Raw genomic sequence first — 24,590 nt, forward strand, 5'->3', positions numbered from 1 at the left:
TAGCAAAGCTTTTGACACGGTCTCCCACAGTATTCTTGTCAGCAAGTTAAGGAAGTATGGGCTGGATGAATGCACTATAAGGTGGGTAGAAAGCTGGCTAGATTGTCGGGCCCAACGGGTAGTGATCAATGGCTCCATGTCTAGTTGGCAGCCGGTATCAAGTGGAGTGCCCCAAGGGTCGGTCCTGGGGCCGGTTTTGTTCAATATCTTCATAAATGATCTGGAGGATGGTGTGGATTGCACTCTCAGCAAATTTGCGGATGATACTAAACTGGGAGGAGTGGTAGATACGCTGGAGAGGAGGGATAGGATACAGAAGGACCTAGACAAATTGGAGGATTGGGCCAAAAGAAATCTGATGAGGTTCAATAAGGATAAGTGCAGGGTCCTGCACTTAGGACGGAAGAACCCAATGCACCGCTACAGACTAGGGACCGAATGGCTAGGCAGCAGTTCTGCGGAAAAGGACCTAGGGGTGACAGTGGACGAGAAGCTGGATATGAGTCAGCAGTGTGCCCTTGTTGCCAAGAAGGCCAATGGCATTTTGGGATGTATAAGTAGGGGCATAGCGAGCAGATCGAGGAACGTGATCATTCCCCTCTATTCGACATTGGTGAGGCCTCATCTGCAGTACTGTGTCCAGTTTTGGGCCCCACACTTCAAGAAGGATGTGGATAAATTGGAGAGAGTCCAGCGAAGGGCAACAAAAATGATTAGGGGTCTGGAACACATGAGTTATGAGGAGAGGCTGAGGGAGCTGGGATTGTTTAGCCTGCAGAAGAGAAGAATGAGGGGGGATTTGATTGCTGCTTTCAACTACCTGAAAGGGGGTTCCAAAGAGGATGGCTCTAGACTGTTCTCAATGGTAGCAGATGACAGAACGAGGAGTAATGGTCTCAAGTTGCAGTGGGGGAGGTTTAGATTGGATATTAGGAAAAACTTTTTCACTAAGAGGGTGGTGAAACACTGGAATGCGTTACCTAGGGAGGTGGTAGAATCTCCTTCCTTAGAGGTTTTTAAGGTCAGGCTTGACAAAGCCCTGGCTGGGATGATCTAACTGGGAATTGGTCCTGCTTCGAGCAGGGGGTTGGACTAGATGACCTTCTGGGGTCCCTTCCAACCCTGATATTCTATGATTCTATGAGTTCAGCCTAGTCCTAGGAATGCTGGTGTGGAGCCCAGCCTTCCCACTGGTATCCTTTCCTGCTTTGTCTTCAAGGGACACCTATACAATGGGGGCGGGGGAGCTAAACTGGACTTAATTCCTTGTTCACTGCAGACCAGATAACGGTCCTGTACCCACTGACACTCAGAAACTCCTGGTTGTAGAAAGTCTGCTTGAAATTAATTGAGACAGTGGATGGCAATAGTTCTTTGTTTATTTGCCAGGTCAATGTAAACTCATTTTGCCAGCCTGGTTTGTCAGCCCTTGCTTTGACTCTTTATGATGCTGCTTTCTATTGACTTGCCGCTCACGTCAAAGGAATGTTGGTGTATATTTTTGGTGCTTTGGCAGCCTTGGAGATGCTAAATGTCTCTAGTGATCAAATCACCTGATCCAGGAAGTAAATTGATTACCACAGGGGCCAAGGAGGAATGTTACTTCCCATGCACAGTGCTTCACAAATTGGCCTATGTGTTGATTTTGCTTTCCTAGGAAGCACTGGGTTTTAACTGCTGCCAGAGGAAGATACTGAACTTGATGGACCAGTGGTCTGATCAAATATGGAAATTCTCATGTTCCTATGTACTGCACGTTAGGAAGCAGTTAGCCTGAGAAACTCCCCCGTAGCCTCTCTGGCAGTTACCTGATACATAGTTTTAGATTTAGACTATTTCTTCCATGCCTGACCCCTTCATATTTAATTTTGTGTGACTGTTTCTCTTTTCCCCTTCTGCACCATAGTATAACAGCTTTGAGCAACTTTGCATCAATTACACAAATGAAAAACTGCAACAGTTTTTCAATCACCACATGTTTGTCTTGGAGCAAGAAGAATACAAAAAGGAAGGCATCGAATGGGTATTCATTGATTTTGGCTTGGACTTGCAGGCCTGCATTGACCTAATTGAAAAGGTACGTACAGGAGCACAAAGGCATGTATGTTCAGACCTGTTTTCATGCATAATGCTCTCGTTGGAGAGTTCTTTTATTTCCAACATTAAAGTAGGCTTAGTGTGAGTAGCAAAACAAACAAAAGCTCTAGTTCTTCTCCTTGCTGCAGTATAAGCAAAATCTAAGGAAGATTAATTTGTGTGATGCTTCGAATGCCTAAATAAGAGAGAGAGAGAGAGAGATGGAACCAACAGAAATTATCAAGTTACACAATAGCTAGCTTGAGTTGGATCAGGTCCAGAATGACCAACTTTAAAATATCAGTCAAATGCCTTGGAAGTTAATAAAGCAAAATCTGAAAGTCCGTATGAAATGCTATTAGAAGTCAGTGTAAAACCTCCCAAAGCAGAAGTGTCATAGTGAGCTGTCAAAAGTTTGCTTGCTGATTTAACAGAATAAACATGAGTTGCCCAGTCATTATGACAAGGAACCCTGTGAATATGGAATTCCATCAAGTCAAGCCTAGCTGTGACACAGCTACTAAAATCTGCTTAATCATAAAAATGGAATCCTAAAGCTTTTCTAATTAAAATCTCTTTGGATCAATAGCCACTGGGCATCCTGTCTATCCTGGAAGAGGAGTGCATGTTCCCAAAGGCTACGGACATGACATTCAAAGCCAAACTTTATGACAACCATCTTGGCAAGTCACCCAACCTTCAGAAACCTCGGATTGACAAGAAAAGGAAATATGAAGCTCACTTTGAACTTCTTCATTATGCTGGTGTGGTAAGTTTCTAGTATCATCAGAGATAGACATTGTACTAGAATTCCTACAAATGGATTCATCCGAGAGCCACCAAAAAAATAAAGGTTATACTTAAAATTTTAAAAAAACAGGACTGGTCAGAAATAAGGATAACATCAACCTCTGTGCCCTAGGTATTACAGCACATTGAGATATAGGGATCCAGGTGCATCGAAACATGGATAGAACAGATCACGTTAAGGAGGGCGCATGGTGGTTTAGTGAAGATTTGCCAAGGTGTTTCTAGTCTTGTCTGTGAAATCACCCTAAGTTACCTACCTTCAGAAAAGTGACCATATAAAAATGCTACCATCTTAGTTGACATATTGATTCCCTGTACGAATTCAGTCATATGTGGCTATGTTGGCAACCAAACCAAGGTTTTACTGCTTTTTACTCCTGTTAGTGCTGCAGAGCCAACACAGCTAAAAGTAGGATGAATTCCGTTCTCCCCCTTGCACAATCAACCGGATTATTCTAAGGTCTAACTTCAGAATCTGTTGTGGATGGGTGGTGAAGGTGATACATGAATCAGAATGAACCCGGTTTCTCATTCTGAATTGAGTTTGCAGAAATGGCAGAAGAAAAAGCATCTTTTCCTCAAATGCAGCAAATCTGATATGGAGTCATTGAGAAAATGTAGGCACCCCATGAGGCCACTTTTAGACTCACTATTCAGAGTGCCATTGAACTTTAACCTACTTGTATATTTAATAATAATATAATTAATATCTAGCTTTAATATAGCACTTTTCATCTGGAGAGCTCAAAGCAGTTTACAAAGGAGTCAATATCATTATCCCCATTTTACAGGTGGGGAAACTGAGGCACGGGTGGCTGTGGGTTGCTTAACGTCACCCTGTAGGCCATTGGCAGAGCCAGGAATTGTATCTTTAAGAGACTTCCGTTAAGAGATTTACATCAGACAATCCAATAGAGAGCTGTGGCATAGCAAAGGGCCTATTGTAATATAAAACCATAACTTATAGATTCATAGATATTTAGGTCAGAAGGGACCATTATGATCATCTAGTCTGACCTCCTGCACAATGCAGGCCACAGAATTTCACCCACCACTCCTAAAAAAGACCTCACACCTATATCTGTGCTATTGAAGTCCTCAAATTGTAGTTTGAAGACCTCAAGGAGCAGAGAATCCTCCAGCAAGTGACCCGTGCCCCATGCTACAGAGGAAGGCGAAAAACCTCCAGGGCCTTCCAATCTGCCCTGGAGGAAAATTCCTTCCCGACCCCAAATATGGCGATCAGCTAAACCCTGAGCATATGGGCAAGATTCATCAGCCAGATACTACAGAAAATTCTTTCCCGGGTAACTTGGATCTTACCCCACCTAAAAACCCATCACAGGCCATTGGGCCTATTTACCATGAATATTTAATTACCAAAACCATGTTATCCCATCATACCATCTCCTCCATAAACTTATCGAGTTTAATCTTAAAGCAAGATAGATCTTTTGCCCCCACTACTTCCCTCGGAAGGCTATTCCAAAACTTCACTCCTCTGATGGTTAGAAACCTTCGTCTAATTTCTAATCTAAATTTCCTAGTGGCCAGTTTATATCCATTTGTTCTTGTGTCCACATTGGTACTGAGTTTAAATAATTCCTCTCCCTCTCTGGTATTTATCCCTCTGATATATTTATAGAGAGCAATCATATCTCCCCTCAACCTTCTTTTAGTTAGGCTAAACAAGCCAAGCTCCCTGAGTCTCCTTTCATAAGACAAGTTTTCCATTCCTCGGATCATCCTAGTAGCCCTTCTCTGTACCTGTTCCAGTTTGAATTCATCCTTCTTAAACATGGGAGACCAGAACTTCACACAGTATTCCAGGTGAGGTCTCACCAGTGCCTTATATAACGGTACTAAAACCTCCTTATCCCTACTGGAAATACCTCTCCTGATGCATCCCAAGACGACATTAGCTTTTTTCACAGCCATATCACATTGGCAGCTCATAGTCATCCTATGATCAACCAATACTCCAAGGTCCTTTTCCTCCTCCGTTACTTCTAGTTGATGCGTCCCTAGCTTATAACTAAAATTCTTGTTATTAATCCCTAAATGCATGACCTTACACTTCTCACTATTAAATTTCATCCTATTCCTATTACTCCAGTTTACAAGGTCATCCAGATCCTCCTGTAGGGTATCCCTGTCCTTCTCTAAATTAGCAATACCTCCCAGCTTTGTATCATCTGCAAACTTTATTAGCACACTCCCACTTTTTGTGCCCAGGTCAGTAATAAAAAGATTAAATAAGATTGGTCCCAAAACTGATCCTTGAGGAACTCCACTGGTAACCTCCCTCCAACTTGACAGTTCACCTTTCAGTAGGACCCGTTGTAGTCTCCCCTTTAACCAATTCCCTATCCACCTTTCAATTTTCCTATTGATGCCCATCTTATCCAATTTAACTAATAATTCCCCATGTGGCACAGTATCAAACGCCTTACTAAAATCTAAGTAAATTAGATCCACTGCATTTTCTTTATCTAAAAAATCTGTTACTCTCTCAAAGAAGGAGATCAGGTTGGTTTGGCACGATCTACCTTTTGTAAAACCATGTTGTATTTTGTCCCATTTACCATTGACTTCAAAGTCCTTAACTACCTTCTCCTTCAAAATTTTTTCCAAGACCTTGCATACTACAGATGTCAAACTAACAGGCCTATAATAACTTGTCTGTTCTATTAGCCGTTCTCAAGGTATGGTTCAAGATATACCCACCCGGGGCACATGGGGCTCTTTCTAGTGGCCTGTGGGGCCACAGAACACATTGAGACCCAGGAAAGATGAGGGAAATGCAAGATTGGGAAGGGATATAGAGGATTCAGATGGGGAATTGTTGGGAGTGGGAGCCAGGGATCAGAAAGCAGAGAATTGGAGACTAAACGGCAGGTATGGCTCATGAGAGTGATTCCCTATGAAGTGTTTTACAGGATAAAGCTTGTGCCATTAATTTCAAACCAAGCTGTAAAGAACTGTAGCTGCTTGTGAGGAAGAAAGTGTGAGACATAGACTACTGGGGAAAGTGTTTGACATGGTTTATTTTTCTTACATTTTGGACCACATGGTTCTTTCTTAGGTGCCCTATAACATCATTGGCTGGCTTGAGAAAAACAAAGACCCACTTAATGAAACTGTGGTGGGCATTTTTCAAAAATCTGCCAACAAACTGCTGGGAAGCCTATTTGAAAACTACATCAGTGCTGACTCTGGTAAGTAGAATAAGCTTACAAGGATTTTCCTTCGCTTCCAGGGCACATGCTTGGAAAGGAATTTAAAAAACAAAAGAATACTATAGGCATCCACTGACTGACATTAAATCAGGCATTTTCTCATTAATTAAATGGGCATGGCATCTATACTAGTGTGCCACAATATTTTAAAAGGAGCCTTATCCCTGTTTGTCTGAGTGCCTGCCATTTTGTATGTGTATTCCTTTGAGCAATTTTGGCACACTATTTTGTGTGCACAAATGCTGGAATCTCTGCATGCATATCCTATATGTATATTGGCACTCAGTTTGAGCATGCCAATGGGGACTGAACTGTGCAAAGTCTCACTTGTGTGTGCAAGTGATGCACACAAAAATGTATAAATGATTGTTTATCAACAAAAACAGGTCATGTCTCCAAATTATGGCCCTCTCTCTAGCTGAATTACAAAGCTTCCAAACAGTGTCTAAAGTGACACTTAACATTTAGGAGAATGCACTTGCTGTGATAAGAAAAGTTCATATGATCAAAATGTTATTGGATTCGTGATGGACAAACTGAATGATACCTGTCTAGTGCTTCTCCAAACCTCTAAAGTCTGCAAAATTAGGTAGGAAAAACTTGCAAGAATAGGTTTTCATGAGGCTTCTAGTAGTTCTGAAATAAACTCTCTCTCTTTTACTGAGCCGTTTTATGTGAGGTAAGGCAAGTCACAAGCTTCCATAAAATTGATGTTAAGGAAATAGGACTGGCACTCATTACAGAGACGTAGCTGTTGTGTCCTAAAGTCACAATCACTTATAGCCTATTTATTACGAACCTCATTTATGTAGATGTAGTTGTCATGAATCATAAGATCCCTTATGAAAGAATTAGAAACTGCAGACTTCATAATGTGGATTAGAGATGGAGCAGAATAAAAATAACAAAAAGCCTGCCTCTAGCAAACTGTTGCAGGTAGCTAAGTGCCTATCTGCCACAGAGCATCAGTCCCAGGAGTGCTACCTTGTCTTGCAAACCGTACCAGTCAAAAGAAATAGCCATTCTTGGCACTGTCACTGTCAGGAGAGACGTATTTTTGAGAATAACATCAAACACATGGTACTTTTCACTTTCCTTGACATGGCTGTGCTGTTCTCAGGAGACAAATTCCAGGCCATATACTCTCTACAGTTCACATGCTATGTAACCAGGTTAGTCATTTTCTTTCGTCTGATGTTTTTCTGGATATATCTGATTGTATGAAATAAAAATAAATGAATCCCAAACTACTTAATATTTTGTCAGAAATTCATTTTTATGCCCTTATTATGAGGCATGGTTACAGAAATGAATAGTTAACACCATATACAACTGTAGAGGAACTATAATGCAGTAAATTTATGAAGGTTTCTGATGAAAACCACAGAAAGGAAGAGAGTGCTTTAGCACGAGTCACCAAAAGCCTAACACAGAACTATATCCTTTATAATATTTAAAGTGTGAGAATACTGGATTTCTTTTCTACAACACTTGAGGACCAAAGAGACTCACATGACTTTAATTTTACCTTGATTCCAAATATTAATTACATTGTACTTCTGGAAATATTTTTACTGACTTTGTTTCTTACCTGAATACTACATTTGATTGAGCTGTTCTTTATGTGTTTCATTTATTTTAATTTTTTTAGTTGATCACAGTACAGAAAAGAAACGCAAGAAAGGAGCTTCCTTCCAAACAGTGTCATCGCTACACAAAGTAATTTTAATTTTTTTATTTAAATGGCTCATAATGTTTCTGTGTAATTTCAACTATGAGGTTCCATTGTAATCAAAAAGAAGAACCACAAGTGCTTTAGTAGACCAAATCAAACTGAAATTGAATGTTTGAATTTGGGTCTGGGTTTAGGTGTTGATAAGGGCTAAAAGTGACTAATGCCTAACAAATTATTTATTTGTTTAATTTCTCTTCTTCTGTTCATTCAATGTTCATTGAACAAATTTGGTTTTTTTTAATCGTTTTGAACAGACTATTCACAATTTTTGAACTTTTTTGATTTTTGTTTACTCTCTGGTTATTGTTTCATACTCATTTGAAAATGGAGATGGTCACATGACATTGTTTCTATTCCCTGATTGGATGAGTGTACTACTTATAATCAGGCTCCATGGTTAGAATGTTCATGGAAACCCAATGTAAAATTTGCTTTACGTGAGTACTGGAGCTTAAAACTCATTTTCTGCAACCATCCATGCTACTAAAACTGAAATACATTTGTATTATTTGTGGAAGGTGGACAGAAAGACCATATCTTCACTGGCAAAAATAGGACCAGTTATTCACCACTGGAGCAACTCCACCTGGGATAACAATGGAGGAAGCTGTAATGTAAGCAAGCTTTGAGTGGTTTTGACCTGCCATGTCATCTAATCTTGCTTAGAGCTACTGCCAGTAGAGCGAAATCAGTGGTGAACTGAGTCCTATTTTGGCCAGTGTAGACAAAGGTGAAAGAAGTGTGAAGATAGCTGAAGCAAATTTCCACAGACTGCAGCTTGATAATTGATAAGAACTCACAAAGGGCAGCAAGATGCCCAATTTCATTGACTTTCTCTTGGAGTTAAGAACATAAGGACTGCCATACTGGGTCAGACCAATGTTCCATCTAGCCTAGTACTCTGTCTTCTGGCAGTGGAGGCTTTGGATTACCCCAGGTATGGGATTACATCCCTGACTATATTGGCTAATAGCCACTAATGAACCTCTCCTCCATTAATTTATCCAGTTCTTTTTTTTTTAACTCAGTTATGCTTTGGCCATCACAACATCCCATGGCAATGAGTTCCACAGGTTAATTGTCTGTTGTATGAAAAAGTACTTCACTTTGTTTGTATTAAACCTGCTGCCTATCAATTTCTTTGGGTGACCCCTGTTTTTTGGATTGTGGGAAAGGGTAAATAATACTTCTCTATGCACTTTTTCCATTCCATTCATGATTTTATAGACCTCCAACATATCCTCTATTAGTTGCCTCTGTTGGATAGAAACTTATCACTTTGGATGGGCTATTACCAGCAGGAGAGTGAGTTTGTGTGTGGGGGGCGGAGGGTGAGAAAACCTGGATTTGTGCTGGAAATGGCCCAACTTGATGATCACTTTAGATAAGCTATTACCAGCAGGACAGTGGGGTGGGAGGGGGTATTGTTTCATGGGCTCTGTGTGTATATAATGTCTTCTGCAGTTTCCATGGTATGCATCCGACGAAGTGAGCTGTAGCTCACGAAAGCTTATGCTCAAATAAATTGGTTAGTCTCTAAGGTGCCACAAGTACTCCTTTTCTTTTTGCAAATACAGACTAACACGGCTGTTACTCTTAAATGTTACAGTAGGTGAAGGGACAGTTTGATGGTATCCCCACACAAGAATGTTAAATTTAATTACATTATGGTCACTATTACCAAGCAGTTCAGCTACAGTTACCTCTTGGACCAGATCCCATGCTGAACTTAAGACTAAATGAAGGACTGCCTCTTCCTTTGTGGGTTCCAGGACTAGCTGCTCCAAGAAGCAGTCATTTAAGGTGACTAGAAATTGTATCTCTGTATCACATCTTGAGGTGACATTTACCCAGCTAATGCGAGGATAGTTTAAATCACCCGTTATTTCTGCTTTTGTAGCTTCTCTAGCCTCCCTTAACATTTCCCAAACACTGTCATCATCCTTGTCAGGTGGTTGGTCGTACATTCCTCCTGTTATACTCTGGTTAATCAAGCATGGAATTTCTATCCATAGAGTTTCTGTAGTATTGTTTCGTGTAAGATTTTTACTTGGTTTGACTCCATGCTTCTTTTAACATCTAATGCCACTCCCCCACTAGCACTACCCACTCCTACTCTGTCATTCCTATGTATTTTATACTTTGGTATAACTGTATCCCATGGATTATCTTCATTCCACCAAGTTTCTGTGATGCCTCTTATATCCTCATTTAATGTCAAGCACTCTAGTTCACCCATCTTAGCATTCAGACTTCTAGCATTTGTATATGAGCACTCGTACATTTTGTCAATATTCCGTTGTTTGCCTTCATGTATTATATTTAATTGGGACTCTGTTTCATTTGCCTGTTCATTTGACTATCTCCTACCTGTACTATATCAACTTCTTTGCTATCCTCTTTACTAGGATATAGAGTTCCCCCTTTAATAAATTCATCCCTAAGGGACATCTCTGCCCAAACCATGTGCTCCTCCACCCCTCTTGGTCTTCCCCAGCCTTTAGTTAAAAAATGCCCTACAACCTTTTTGACTTTATGTGCCAGCAGTCTGTTTCCATTTTGATTTAGGTGGAGCCCATTCCCTCCTGTATATGCCATTCCTTCTCCAAACGGTTCCCCAATTCCTAATACACTTAAATCTCTCCTCCCTACTCCATCATCTCATTCATGCATTGAAACCCTGCAGTTCTGCCTGTCTTTCTGGCCTGGCCCATGGAACTGGAAACATTTCAGGGAGTGCTACAATGGAGGTCCTGGACTTTAGTTTTACACCTAGCGGACTAAATTTGGCCTCCAGGACTCTCTCCTACCTTTCCCTATGTCATTGGTATGTACAGGTACCACAACCACTGGCTCCTCCCCAACACTGCACATAAGTCTGTCTGTACGTTTTGTGAGATCCGCTACCTTTGCACCTAGTAGGCAATTCACCATGCGGTTCTCCCACGCATCACACCCCCAGCTATCTATATTTCTAATAATCAAATCCTCCAGTAGTATTGTCTGTCTCTTCCTAATAACGGGGGTCTTTTCCTCCAGAGGGATATCCCCTAGGTGCAAGAGAATATCAGGACATCATCTAGAAGGTGGGTCCCAACTATGGGCACATTTCCATCTACTCCAGCTTGTTGGTTCCTGCCCCGGGACTTTCATCCTCCTTAGCAGCACAAGGGCTGTTGGACAGGAGGTGGGACCGCTCTATGTCCCTGAAAGTCTCCTCATGTACCTCTGTCTCCTTTAGCTCCGCCAGTTCAGCCACTCTGGTCTCCAGAGCCCATACTCTGTCTCTGAGGGCCCTGGATTGCTTGTACACCACGACACATATGCCACCTTCCCATGAGGCAGGTAATCATATTTGTTGCACTCGGTGTAATAAACTGGGTAGCCCAAATCCTGCTGCTGGACTTCTGTCTGCAATTTTTTATTCTTGTGGCTTTTTAATGTCACCTAAGTTTAGGTTATGTTGGTGAGGTGTATTGGCTTTCCTTTATTCTGTCAATTACCTTCCTTGGCAACTTGGTGACTTTCTAATTGTTATAGTCACTCAGACTTATCCCCCTGCAGCCAAGCTCTCTTTAGGTGGGCACCTAAATGCCCATTGTGCCTTTGAGAATCTCCCCCAACACAGTCATTATGAAGACATGATTGCACTGACATATGCAGAGTATTCACTCTGAATAGTCTGCAGGGTTGGTGCTAATATCCACCTGTACATCTGCCTTATTTTCTGCTTATTAGACAATATATATTTTATAGCATTGCTGCTCACATATACATTTAGTACAATATTAAGTTCTAATGATTTAGCTAATTCTGTTTTTTATTATACCCTTTTTAGGAAAATTTAAATAAACTGATGACTAACCTGAGATCTACAGCTCCTCACTTTGTGCGCTGTATTATCCCCAATGAAACTAAAACTCCAGGTATGGAAAATCCAGCAATTTGTTGTTCTATCTGCATTTTAATCCTGTTGTTTTTATCCCAGAAGCCATTTCTAAGTCATCAGCCCACACTTAAAAGCAATTTGATTGTACTCTTCCTCCAATGCTAGCTGTCGTTTCGAGACATTACTCCCAACTCTTCTCACCTACTGAGCAAAATGAGGGTTAAATCCTCATGGAACGATCTGATTTTAATTAAGTTCTTGAATTTTTTTAAGGTGCAATGGATGCTTACCTTGTCCTCCACCAGCTTCGCTGTAACGGTGTCCTGGAAGGAATCCGTATTTGCCGTAAGGGATTTCCAAACAGAGTGCTTTACGCTGACTTTAAACAAAGGTAACACAGAGACCAGTCCCAGACACAGGTCATGTTTCTTCTCATGATCCAATTCCAGTCAGAATTACCGTAGCCTTCTCTATAAAAATGAGCCGGGGTACTTTCTCCCCTCTTTGTTTTCCTCAGGTTAATTTTCAGTTCAAAACGCCTGGAATTGGAGGGCAGTATTCTCCCCTTGGTTTTAATCTGAAGTAGTTCCACTGCGGTTATACCACACTTATTACAGTTTAATGGGAGCAGACTCTGGCCCAGCATCCTGGTCCCCTTTACTCATTCTTCACCTGTTGTTAACAGGTACCGTATTCTGAATCCAGCTGCCATTCCAGAAGATAAGTTTGTGGACAGCAGAAAAGCTTCTGAAAAACTGCTCAGTTCTTTAGATATTGACCAAACCCAGTATCGTTTTGGACACACAAAGGTAACCAGAAAAGAGCATGTAATTCCTTTTTGAAAGCAAAGATTTCAGAGTTGCAGGGTTCAGATCTAGATCTAAATGTTGCTGAAGATAATGTTTTATACAGAGATATATGACCATAGCAAAGCCCACATTTGAAAACAGAGAATAAACAAAGGCACTGCTTAATAAAATAGAAAAACCCAGCTGTAAATTCCTGTCATAAATATTGACATTTCCATCAGGAAGTAGTCTATATATTGATGCAACCATTTTAAACGTGCTTTCTAATGGCAGTATATATTCATTGTAAGATGGATGGAGTAGTGCAGTTGGTCTGTGGTGGCATTGTGGGGACACTTGTTAGTCCATCTAATTCCTGGATGATACTAAAATCTTTTTGCACGTAAATCACCACGCAGCTGTCAGTGGTTATGGTTACTAGAACCTGAGTGCGATTAAAACGAGAGACCTAGCAGCACAAGTAATTCTAATCTTAAGGTACCAGTACAAAAAATAAAACAGAGGAGTTCTGCTTTATAAGCCAACAGAGGTGGCTCAAGCACTGCATACTGTTTTCTACAGGAATAATGCTACCAACAACAGGTGTAGCTGAACCAATGCTGCTAACGCTTTAACTGCCAGTGTAGACAGGACCAAACCATGATCAGCACCATTTCAGCTGTCTTATTTACACAGAGCAAGTCTTGATTACAGTTTGTGAAATGGTGCTAAACACAACTCGGTCCTGTCTACACTGGCAGTGAAATGGATACTAGCAGCAGTTCAGACGCACCCATTTTTACCAAGGGGTGGTTGATTTTCTAGCTTGAAAAGGCTCAGGAGACTAACAATGATACCACAACAGTTTGGTTCCTATTTTGTGCGCCCAAGTAAAAACGTTAAAAACATTCCCGGGGTCTAACACCGATTAGTAGCATGGTTATTACATGAGGTTGGCACATTTGAAAAAGGTGAGATCAAACTATGATGCGTACTGTGATTGGGTCACTATAATGTTATAACACAATCCCCTGACACAGACTTTTCTATTACCTAGCCATCACTCTGCTTCTGTTACCAGTCTTCCCTTGACCACTGCTGTTACAATAAAAATGGACTCACATTGCTCCATGTTTCGTGAAGATGGGATTATTCTGAGCTTGTTCCTAAATGACATCTGCCTATATTTTAGGTATTCTTTAAGGCTGGTCTCCTGGGCCATCTGGAAGAAATGAGGGATCAGCGACTATCCAAGATCCTAACAATGATCCAAGCAAGAGTACGAGGCAAACTGATGCGTATTGAGTTCCAAAAAATAGTGGAGCGAAGGTACAGGCAATCTTGGATTATTCCCTTCAGTCTGGGGGATGAAACCACTCCTGTCTCACTTGATGACTAAATAGAGCCCTTACAGTAGTACTTAAGTCTCTAGCTAGACATAAATGAAGGATTACACAGAGTAGTTTTAATATAGATTTACAACAACAGTAGTTCCATATTGATCACCCACAATTTCAACTAAAATCAGTCAGTTGTAGATGCTCAGTGTCTCTGGCAGTCCAGCCATAATCAAATGTTTTGCCTGTGTTAGCACAAGTTCCTAATGCTGTTCAGAGCACAAAAGTACGACTGATCTGAGGACAAGCTCAAAGAATGTATATAGCTCCCTCAATGCAGGCTGGGTTTACTTTGTTTTTTTTTTAATTTTTATAAACCAGGGATGCCCTTCTCGTGATCCAGTGGAACATTCGAGCTTTCATGGCTGTGAAGAACTGGCCCTGGATGAAGCTTTTCTTCAAGATCAAGCCCCTTCTGAAGTCCGCAGAAACTGAAAAGGAAATGGCCAATATGAAAGAGGAATTCTTGAAGCTGAAGGAGGCCTTGGAAAAATCTGAAGCCAGGAGGAAGGAACTGGAAGAAAAGCAAGTGTCTCTGGTTCAGGAGAAGAATGACTTGCTCCTTCAGCTGCAGGCAGTGAGTAGGCAAAGCTATTTTTGGTTCGTGTTTTATTTAATGTTCTTTCAGACATGACATCTTGCAAACCAAGCAGTCAAAGGGGACTTGGCTTTAGGTATTTACACAAGCAGTTTTAAATTATGTAGCTGCTCTGGCTAGGAAATTAGGTTAAATTTACAATGGATATAAATTCACATGTTTGAGAGCGCAAGCTGATGGTTTGCCAATGCAAAAATTCTGGTGTTCAAGGAAATATTAATGTCCTAATTAATATTGTGAATTATATTTAATCAGATTGCATGCATGAGTGGGCATGCCCAACGTTAAAGGCTCCATCCTGCTTCCACTGAATTTATCAGGAGTTTTGTCTTTGACATCAAATGAGAGAAGGAGTAGACCCAGAGTTAGCCCATATTAACCTTATTTCCAGAGCTTTCGTGAGCTACAGCTCACTTCATCGGATGGAGCTGTAGCTCACGAAAGCTTATGCTCAAATAAATTGGTTAGTCTCTAAGGTGCCACAAGTACTCCTTTTCTTTTTGCAAATACAGACTAACACGGCTGTTACTCTGAAACATTTCCAGAGCTGTTCTGCTACACACTTGTGATCTGCTGTACTAACGTGTATTTGTCTGGGTTCTGTGAGAACTAAATGAGTGGGGAATAAATGCAAATAATTAAGTTGGTAACTCCCAGGCATTGTTGTCATCTTTTCTATATTATGCCAGGAGCAAGACACACTGGCAGATGCAGAAGAACGATGCGACATGCTGATTAAATCCAAGATCCAGATGGAGGCAAAAGTCAAAGAACTGACAGAGCGGGTGGAGGATGAAGAGGAGATGAACTCTGAGCTGACCTCCAAGAAGAGAAAACTGGAAGATGAGTGCTCTGAATTGAAGAAAGACATTGATGACCTTGAAATAACACTGGCAAAAGTAGAGAAAGAAAAACATGCTACTGAAAATAAGGTACCATTAGAACTTGGCCATACATCTCCACAGAGAATTTATACATAGGGTGGGCTACTTTATGGAGGAGATGTTGTTCTGCTAATTGAAAGGCATGTATAGTAAAGGCCACCCTGCAAGATCAGAATATATACACAGTTGAGGTTGAGCCTGGATCTCCAGTTTCCCAAGTGAGTTCTGCTGCTACTAAACCAGAGAATAGTGTCTGGTTTTACCCTAATAAATAACCAGCTTGTAACTAACCAGAGTTCTTTAAACTCTTTCTCTTGCACAGTGAAAACTTCTCCTCTCCTTTTTCCCTAGAGAGAACAAAAAAAATAACCTTCCCCAGTGATGCTGAAAAAAAAATTGGTGGAGTTGGAAAGCAGATGTCCCCATAACAAAGCCACTGCAAGAACGGGCATTAATTGGCAGTGTCAGCTGAGAACCCAGAATTAAATGAACTCCCCCTTCACTGTATCATCCTAATAGCCAGGTTAACTGCTTTTCCAAAATATCCATCTCCAACTGATTTAGTATAAACTACTTTCTAATTCTCCAATATGAGTACGGTCTAGGCAGTTCCCTCAGGCCAGGTTACAATAATCCTCGGCTGAAATTACTTACAAGCACATCTGTCACTGCTATTGCATTTCTTCTACCACACAGGTCAAAAATCTGACAGAAGAAATGGCATCTCTGGATGAGACCATTAGCAAACTTACTAAAGAGAAGAAATCTTTGCAGGAAGCTCACCAGCAAGCTCTGGATGACCTACAGGCAGAGGAAGACAAGGTCAACACACTGAGCAAAACTAAACTGAAACTAGAACAGCAAGTAGATGATGTGAGTTTGTCCTTCTCTTCATTTACATAATACTTATTTCTCCATTGCTTATGGCTTTTGGGAAGCTGGGAAACATTTTCTGTTCTTTTGTAAATGAACTAGACTAACTTGGATGTAAAAGTGCAAACCACAAGGGGGAGGGTGTATTATTTTCCTCTACAGTTAACCTTTTATAAAGTACAACTGTAACGCCGACAGACCCCGCTCGTCAGTGGGTGGGATTGAACCTGGGACCTCTGGAGCTTAGTGCATGAGTCTCTACAGCATGAGCTAAAAACAAGCTGGCTATTAGCTAAGGCTCTAGAGCAGACTCATTTTTTCTCTCTTTAAGTGGTCTCGGTGCCACTAGATGGGACAGAACACCACACCCAGAAGGTGTGTGGGTTACACACTTCCCCTAGCTGAGGCAGTGCATCCCAAGCTTCAGAGGACTTCCCAGTTGAAATCCCAGACGAGCCCCCCACTTGTAATGCTGACAGACCCCGGTCATGGGCAGGCAGTATCAAACCTGGGACCTCTGGAGCTTAGTGCATGAGCCAAAAGCCAACTGATAAATCTCTTTCTCTCTAAGTGGTCTCGGTGCCACTAGATGGGACAGAACACCACACCCAGGAAGTGTGTGTGTTACATAACAATAACAAGAGAAAATCCGTTTGGTTTGTATTTGCAGTGTAATTAACCTGTAATCCAACAGAGCTGTCTTGGAGAGAAAGGGCAGTAATGCCTGCACAAACAGGAAGCATGGAGTGGCCCTTACATCATATTAATCCCAGTTTGTGTTCTTGACTGGGCTGATGGCAGCTAGAAAGAAAAAATGGAAAACAGGATACTGGTACTTTAACTCTTCTGCTTCAGCGTTCATTAGAGTGTAGCACAAAACTGGACCTTATGTTTAACGACTGGTTTCTCATTCCCATAGCTTGAGGGCTCACTAGAACAAGAGAAGAAAATAAGGATGGACCTGGAAAGGGTCAAACGGAAACTGGAAGGGGACTTGAAGCTGACCCAGGAGAGTCTCATGGATTTGGAAAATGATAAGCTGCAGTTGGATGAAAAGTTGAAGAAGTAAGATACTGTTTGTATTGTACAGAATAATACAGGAACCTGGGATTTGCCATTCCAGGCCCATTAACCCCAGAATCCTGCCTGCTACAGTGGCAGACACTGAATGCCAGTTCAGAGGAAGGTGACTCAAGAATATTGTCCAGTGCTGAATAGGGATAAGAGAATTCCTTCCTGGTGCCTGCAGCATGTACCCTGAAGCATGAGATTTGATTGATCCCCATCTTCATATGCATAAGATGAATATTTGTGAGCCCTTTAGCTGACCAGAGAAAAAGGCTTACAGAAATCTAAAAAAGGTGTCTATCCCATCGAATCTGCTAACAGTACAGTTGTAAGACCTCAGCTCTGTTAAATGTACCTATCCACTGAGTTTGACAAGCAATTTTATTTCTGTGTGACCTTTTGCAAATAACAGAGGTAAGAAGTTCTCACCTATAGTTATTCATAATATCAGAAGTCCAGCCAGCACTGATATTGTACAAGGTAAGGACACTTTACATATAGTAGCACAACATATGAGTGTCTGGACGGTCTTAGCTTGGACAATACTGTTCTGATAGAAGACTGTATTTTTTCCAAACCAGTGGTGGTGAGTTTGGGAGTTTTAGTGATATTACAACAGCAGCATTCTTCCCATTTCAGCTCTGACTGAGTCAGCACTTTTATTCCCAGGTCTTTATAAGCAGACTATAAAAATTTGCTTTAGAAAAATCTTTGCTTCAGCTGGTAGGGTAAATCTATCACTGCAGAACTTTATTTTCCTTGACAGGAAAGAATTTGAAATAAGTCAGCTGAACTCCAAGCTTGAGGATGAACAAACCATAGTGATGCAACTCCAGAAGAAGATCAAGGAGTTGCAGGTAATTTTTTTGTCTTCACTTCTTCTGTGTCAGGAATGAACCCTGGCGGGGGATAGAGAAGCATGGAGAGTGAGGGGAAGAGAGAGGAAGTGGTGTGATCTCAGATGTTTCTGCCCTGGATACATGGCACAGAGAAGGAAGAGGGTGAGCTGGTAGGCCTGAAGCACAAATGCTGTGGCAGACTACTCTGAAGCATGGACCGTAATAAAGGAGACTGAGCCATCTGAGAAGAATTTATGCTTAGAAGACCATCCCCAAGCCTGGAGCAAGGAGAAGGAGCCTGAGGCTAGTTTGACGAAGAAGAAGCAATTTTGGGAGGCCACCCTCAAGCACAGGGGACAGAGAAGCCCAGGCTTAACTAGAGGGACCCCGGGTTAACTAATGACATGGGGGTTCAGGAAAGGCAATAAGGAGGGAGATTGAGAAGGAAATCTACATGAGAGTGGGAGCAGGAGAACATAAAAAGGGAAATTGGGCATCAGAAGGCTCAAAGCCTGGATTCCACTGGTGCAAACTGAAGAATTAGACTATGAATCTGGCTCACAGATCTTGAGTTACAGGCTGTCACAGCCCTGCATGTTCATGAAATGACACACTGTGTCATAAAGGAAAGGAGAGATACAAACTGCAGTGATATGTGATATAGCTAGAATTTGTCACTAATGATCACTAAGACATAAAACCCAGAGTCCATTCCAGAATAAATGCTGCTGATCTATGGAAGCTCCATTACTCTCCTGCGTTCTGTATCTGCCAAGGTTGTTTCCTGTGCTTCTCTGGAGTTTACAAGATGCTGCACTAAGTATGCATTGGCTCCTTCCCAGGGAAAAATTTGTGACTGAATAGCTCTGATTGTCCCAGTTCAGAGGTGAGAGAGGGAGTTGAAGAAAGAGGTCATGAGGCCTGCTCATTACCCAGGCACTCCTCAGTCTCTCACATCCCAGGCAGAGGTTGAAGAGTACTTGCTACACAATGACTATTACAATAACCGGAAAGAGCCTCTTACAGTTTTCTTGAACAGTGATTGGGAGGGGAAGAGATACTCTTCCGTTCCACTTCCAAATAAATTGCTTTTCTTATATTCCTGGTCTGCAGACTTTGGACTAAAGTTTGTAGAGAAAGCACTGAGTGGTTTTAGTAGGAGATACAATGCTAAGTCCTATTCCAGCTCCAACACTGCTATGGCCTGGTTTTGCTATTTATAAATTGCAGTACATATAACATGGAGCTGTTGTGAAGGGTCATTATTTATGAAGTGCTTTGAGCTCCTATGGCAATTGCTATGAAGGTGAAGGGTGTTACGTGCATGTGTGTCTTTGCCTTGTAGGCTCGTATAGAGGAGCTAGAAGAGGAGCTGGAAGCAGAAAGAGCTGCCCGAGCCAAGGTGGAAAAGCAAAGATCGGATCTGGCTCGAGAGCTGGAGGAGCTGAGTGAGCGGCTGGAAGAGGCTGGAGGAGCCACTGCAGCGCAGCTGGAGATGAACAAGAAGCGGGAGGCTGAGTTCCTGAAGCTGCGGCGGGACCTCGAGGAGGCCACGCTGCACTATGAGGCGACAGCTGCCACCCTGAGGAAGAAGCATGCAGACAGCATGGCGGAGCTGGGGGAGCAAGTGGACAACCTGCAGCGTGTCAAGCAGAAACTAGAGAAAGAGAAGAGCGAGCTGAAGCTGGAGGTGGACGACCTGTCATCCAACATGGAGCAGATGGTCAAAGGAAAAGTAGGGCTTCTGAGACTGTACACAAACACGCAAACAGGGGCTCGTTTTAAAGTTTCCAGAGAGGCAGAGGGGGGTTGGGTGATTTATGAGAGCAATAGAAAGGGTTTGTCTCAAAGTTGCATCCAATGAAGTGAGCTGTAGCTCACGAAAGCTTATGCTCAAATAAATTTGTTAGTCTCTAAGGTGCTACAAGTCCTCCTGTTCTTTTTGCAGAAAGGGTTTGGAGGCTTTCACATCTAGGTCATTTGTTTCACTCCATCCCAGGCTGGTGACGACCTTCTGATAGCTATTGTGTGGCTTATTTGAAATGAGTTTGTCCTGCAGCTCAGGCCTTACCAGTCATAGGCCCTTATCTCACAAAGTAGTACTGTGATAAGGGGTCCCTCTTAGCATTCTCTGAAGAGCACCCAAGAGCTGGGGGGTGATGGAGACTGAACTATTCCTCCGCCTCACAAAGAAGTCCCTCTGGATCACTGGTTTGAGTCTCAGCAGGGAAGTGTGGAGGGGGGAGGTAGCTTACACAGCCATTGCCTGGACTGTTTCTGTGGGTAGATAAATTGTGGGTGTAGTCTTCTGGGTGGTTAATCCCATCCAGCAATTCAGAAGACGTTTGAAGAAACTTTCACCTGTGCATATGATACCTTTTGAAATCATTGCAGGAGCTTACTACTGCATTATTTCCATTCAGAATCCAAGGCTCCCATTAAAGAAAATAACTATTTTTCTGCCCTCTTGCATCACCACCTTGCACTAACTTTATTTTTAAGAGTTTAATTTTTTAAAAAGTCTATGGGGAGATCATTTCTTCTGGGTCACCTTAAAATCTGAGCTAAATCCTAAAGTCATTATTCAAGTTTTACTCAGGCAAACTTTTATTGAAGAAAACCGGAGGCAGAATGTATAAAACTGGCAAACAGCATAAAAATCTTACTAAGTAAACTCCTTGCTTATAAGTATAATATTAACAAAATGCAATGCAAGTCTTCTCACTCCAAAGCTCATTGAACAGAAGATTTAACTTCTGCCTTCCAAAATTCTACTTGTCTGGGGTGAAAATATCATTAGTGTTTTTATTGTGAAGGCTTGTATTGTAGGGTAAAGCAGATAGTTATGTACCTGGGCTGGGAAGTTTGCAGCTTTGTGTATCTTTTCTCTCAATTCCATTAGTCGAATGCAGAAAAACTTTGTCGCACATATGAAGACAACCTCAATGAGACAAAGACTAAACTGGATGAAATGACTCGCTTAATGAATGACCTCACCACCCAAAAAGGAAAGCTGCAAACTGAGAATGGTAGGCATATGCAGCATCAGTGAGCTTCTTTGAGTTCATTGCAGGAATGTGCTAGACCCTGCAGGGAATTGGAATTCTGTTGCATACAGGTAGCTGAGTGAAGAGTAAACACCTAGTTAGATACTACCTGTGTGGTACCACAGGTGAGCCTTGCCTCACATCCTTTCATCTGGGTTATAAACAAGTCCAGATGGATCTTTTTTTAATCAAAGAGCATCCCCCCTGCCTTTCACAGGTCTCATTTAGTAGTGACACCTATGTGTGCAAGTAGAAGCTCACTCAAATACACCTGGCTTTTTTAAAAGAATAAGCTTACCCTAAGGCTACCCTTGAGCCATGCTGCCATCATATCATCTCAGCTAAACAGGGCAATGCTGAGCAAGGTTCAGCTGTGAAGACCCTGAACAAGGAACACCTCACGTAGGCGGCATTATTGTTTGTGAGTGTGCTATGCCCCAACATGGTGTTAGGGCATTGTGCTTCTGGACAGGCATTCTTTGCAGTGAGACATGAAACCAGCGTTTTATTAGTGATAATTCACGATCCTATGCCACTTTTTGCCAGAGTCAGAGTTTTAATCTCTGCATCTTGACCAAATTCCAACTCTGATCACTGTTTTGTTAACCAACATTCCTATGTATTTTCACTTGGGTGTTATGTTTTTCATTTCCTGTCCTAAACTAGTGTGCAGCATTGCTGTGCACTGTTAAATGGCTGCTGCATACCATCTCCACACTGGCTGTATTCACGTGGTGGCTAATGTGTTCCCATGTATTCTCCTGACCTGCCTCGTAGGAGTTGTGAAGTTGATATTTCTAAACTGCTTTGCAACATTGGGGAAAAGGTCTATAGAAGTACAATGTACAGTAATAAAAAGTATGAAGGAAAAAAACAGTAATTGCACATGGAAGCTAGTGTATGTCTACTTCAGTGAATGATGCAAGAGTCCAACTAAAATTAATGTACCACTGTACATGCCATGTGTAAATAAACTAAAAGAAACCTCGCATATATCTGAGAAGGCTGACTCAGATGCTTTTCTTAACAAGAGATCAGCCATATTCACTGGGGAAGGGTGGGGTTTCTCTTTGGAGGGTTGTAACTAAACCTTGAATTTGGCCCAGTGGGATAGCAAGCAACTAATGTTCCAATCTTGCTTGGTTAAAATCCCATGGCAGGTGAATTTGCAAGGCAGCTAGAAGAAAAAGAGTCACTGATAAGTCAGCTTTCCAGAGGGAAGACGTCATTCACTCAGCAGATTGAAGAACTTAGAAGACGGCTGGAAGAGGAAACAAAGGTAATGCTTTGGCTCTTTCACCCCATTTGCTTATGTGTCAGCTTTTGACAATGATACATTTCACTAGCTATAGTTTAAAAAAAAAAAGGGTGAGATGGCTGGAATGCTTGTTGACTGAGATGAATGGGAATGGATTTGTTTACTTTTAACGAGGAGGAAAACTAAAACCAGACATTTGAGCCTAAACATTCTGATGGCAGTACTAATAGGAATTTCTGCATCTGACCAGGACAAGTCAGAGAGGTAAGGAAGAGGAGTTAGTTATACTCTCTCTTTCTAGAAAGAATCATTCTAACAGGGGCTCCAAGCAGTAAAAAGTGTTTGATAAATCTTAGAATTTTCATTTGAATGTTTGGATGCTTATGCGAATGAATTAGAACATGTTTGGTCTCAATGCTGGGCTGGACATGACACGGGAAACGGGCTTTCTCGTGGCATTTAGGGTGTTTCTTACTTCCATTTGGACCAGAAATACCTTGAGAATGTCCTTTCTTGTTCTCTTCCCCTCCCCTCAGCTGTAGCCAGACACTCGGAGACAAAGAGGAAAAGGAACTGAACTTTTTGTAACCTAGAAAGGCTCAGTTTGGATTGTTGGGGACCTGTTGGTTGGGGCTTATTGTGTCCCAGACTGGTTTGCCATCCTTGACTATAACGATGTAACCTATTAATCCTGCAGTCCAAGAACGCCCTTGCTCATGCACTGCAAGCTGCAAGGCACGACTGCGATCTTCTGCGGGAGCAGTTTGAAGAGGAGCAAGAAGCCAAGGCAGAGCTGCAGCGGGCTCTGTCCAAGGGAAATGCAGAAGTGGCACAGTGGAGGACTAAATATGAAACTGATGCCATTCAAAGAACTGAGGAGCTAGAAGAAGCCAAGTAAGTGGTTTCTATTATTGTTGCCTTCTTCCTGTACTCCACTGGGAGAACTACACTCCATAGCATTTTTTAACCACACTGAAATATACAGAATAAGAGGATTACAGTGCTAGTAGTTTCCACACTGTCAGATGAATGTACGCTCTGTCTGTGTTGTGTTTGCCATCTCCAAGTGGCTCTTGCCATTAATCAGGAGCCACACTTACTTGATAACTTGTTTGGGAGCTATTCATAGAATCGTAGAACCGGAAGGGACCTTGAGAGGTCATCTAGTCCAGTCCCCTACACTCAAGACAGGTCTAAGTATTATCTAGACCATCCCTGACGGGTGTTTGTCTGAGCCGATCTTAAAAATCTCCAGTGACAGAGATTCCACAACCTCCCTAAGCAAAATTTATTCCAGTGCTTAACAACTCTGACAGTTAGGAAGTTTTTCCTAATGTTCAACCTAAACCTCCCTTGCTTCAATTTAAGCCCATTGCTTGCTGTCCTATCCTTAGCAGTTAAGAACAACAATTTTTCTCCCCCCTCCTGTAACAACCTTTTATGTACTTGAAAACTGTTATGATGTCCCCCCTCAGTCTTCTCTTTCTCCAGACTAAACAGACCTCTTCAATCTTTCCTCATAGGTCATGTTTTCTAGATCTTTAATCATGTTTGTTGCTCTCCTCTGGACTTTCTCTAATTTGTCCACATCTTCCCTGAAATTTGGCACCCAGAACTGGACACAGTACTCCAGCTGAGGCCTAATCAGGCCTGTTCATGGTTGTCTTACTGCTCTGCCCCATTTTTCCCCATGTTAGAAAAAAGCTAGCGGCTCGCCTACAGGAAGCTGAGGAAGCAATTGAGGCAGCCAATGCCAAGTGCTCTTCCCTGGAGAAGACAAAGCACAGGCTGCAGAACGAGCTGGAGGACATCATGATTGACTTAGAAAGGGCTAACTCGGCAGCGGCAGCCCTGGACAAGAAGCAGCGCAATTTTGACAAGCTCATCAGTGACTGGAAGCAGAAGTACGAGGAGACGCAAGCAGAGCTTGAAGCTTCCCAGAAGGAAGCCCGTAGCCTGAGCACAGAGCTGTTTAAACTGAAGAATGCCTACGAAGAAACTCTGGACAATCTGGAGACAGTGAAAAGGGAAAACAAGAACCTCCAAGGTAGGCCATGCATAACAGGCTCAGCAGTAGTTAAGAGAGAAC

General features: G+C 42.0%; 1 protein-coding gene across 1 annotated transcript in view; it reads left to right on the forward strand.

Annotated features, from left to right (window-relative positions):
• Nucleotides 1-24,590, forward strand: part of MYH15 (myosin heavy chain 15) — a 60,973-nt gene that overhangs the window by 18,120 nt on the left and 18,263 nt on the right. The window contains exons 15-32 of the mRNA XM_073306318.1: nucleotides 1,907-2,077; nucleotides 2,666-2,845; nucleotides 5,972-6,104; nucleotides 7,777-7,844; nucleotides 11,699-11,786; nucleotides 12,023-12,140; nucleotides 12,435-12,558; nucleotides 13,730-13,866; nucleotides 14,256-14,511; nucleotides 15,222-15,464; nucleotides 16,113-16,289; nucleotides 17,209-17,354; nucleotides 18,124-18,214; nucleotides 19,542-19,931; nucleotides 21,099-21,225; nucleotides 22,404-22,522; nucleotides 23,199-23,395; nucleotides 24,199-24,548. Coding sequence (XP_073162419.1) covers nucleotides 1,907-2,077; nucleotides 2,666-2,845; nucleotides 5,972-6,104; nucleotides 7,777-7,844; nucleotides 11,699-11,786; nucleotides 12,023-12,140; nucleotides 12,435-12,558; nucleotides 13,730-13,866; nucleotides 14,256-14,511; nucleotides 15,222-15,464; nucleotides 16,113-16,289; nucleotides 17,209-17,354; nucleotides 18,124-18,214; nucleotides 19,542-19,931; nucleotides 21,099-21,225; nucleotides 22,404-22,522; nucleotides 23,199-23,395; nucleotides 24,199-24,548 — 3,115 coding nt within the window. The remainder of the gene's footprint in view (nucleotides 1-1,906; nucleotides 2,078-2,665; nucleotides 2,846-5,971; nucleotides 6,105-7,776; nucleotides 7,845-11,698; nucleotides 11,787-12,022; nucleotides 12,141-12,434; nucleotides 12,559-13,729; nucleotides 13,867-14,255; nucleotides 14,512-15,221; nucleotides 15,465-16,112; nucleotides 16,290-17,208; nucleotides 17,355-18,123; nucleotides 18,215-19,541; nucleotides 19,932-21,098; nucleotides 21,226-22,403; nucleotides 22,523-23,198; nucleotides 23,396-24,198; nucleotides 24,549-24,590) is intronic.

Source organism: Lepidochelys kempii, chromosome 1, assembly GCF_965140265.1.
Source record: "Lepidochelys kempii isolate rLepKem1 chromosome 1, rLepKem1.hap2, whole genome shotgun sequence".
Taxonomy (NCBI): domain Eukaryota; kingdom Metazoa; phylum Chordata; order Testudines; family Cheloniidae; genus Lepidochelys; species Lepidochelys kempii.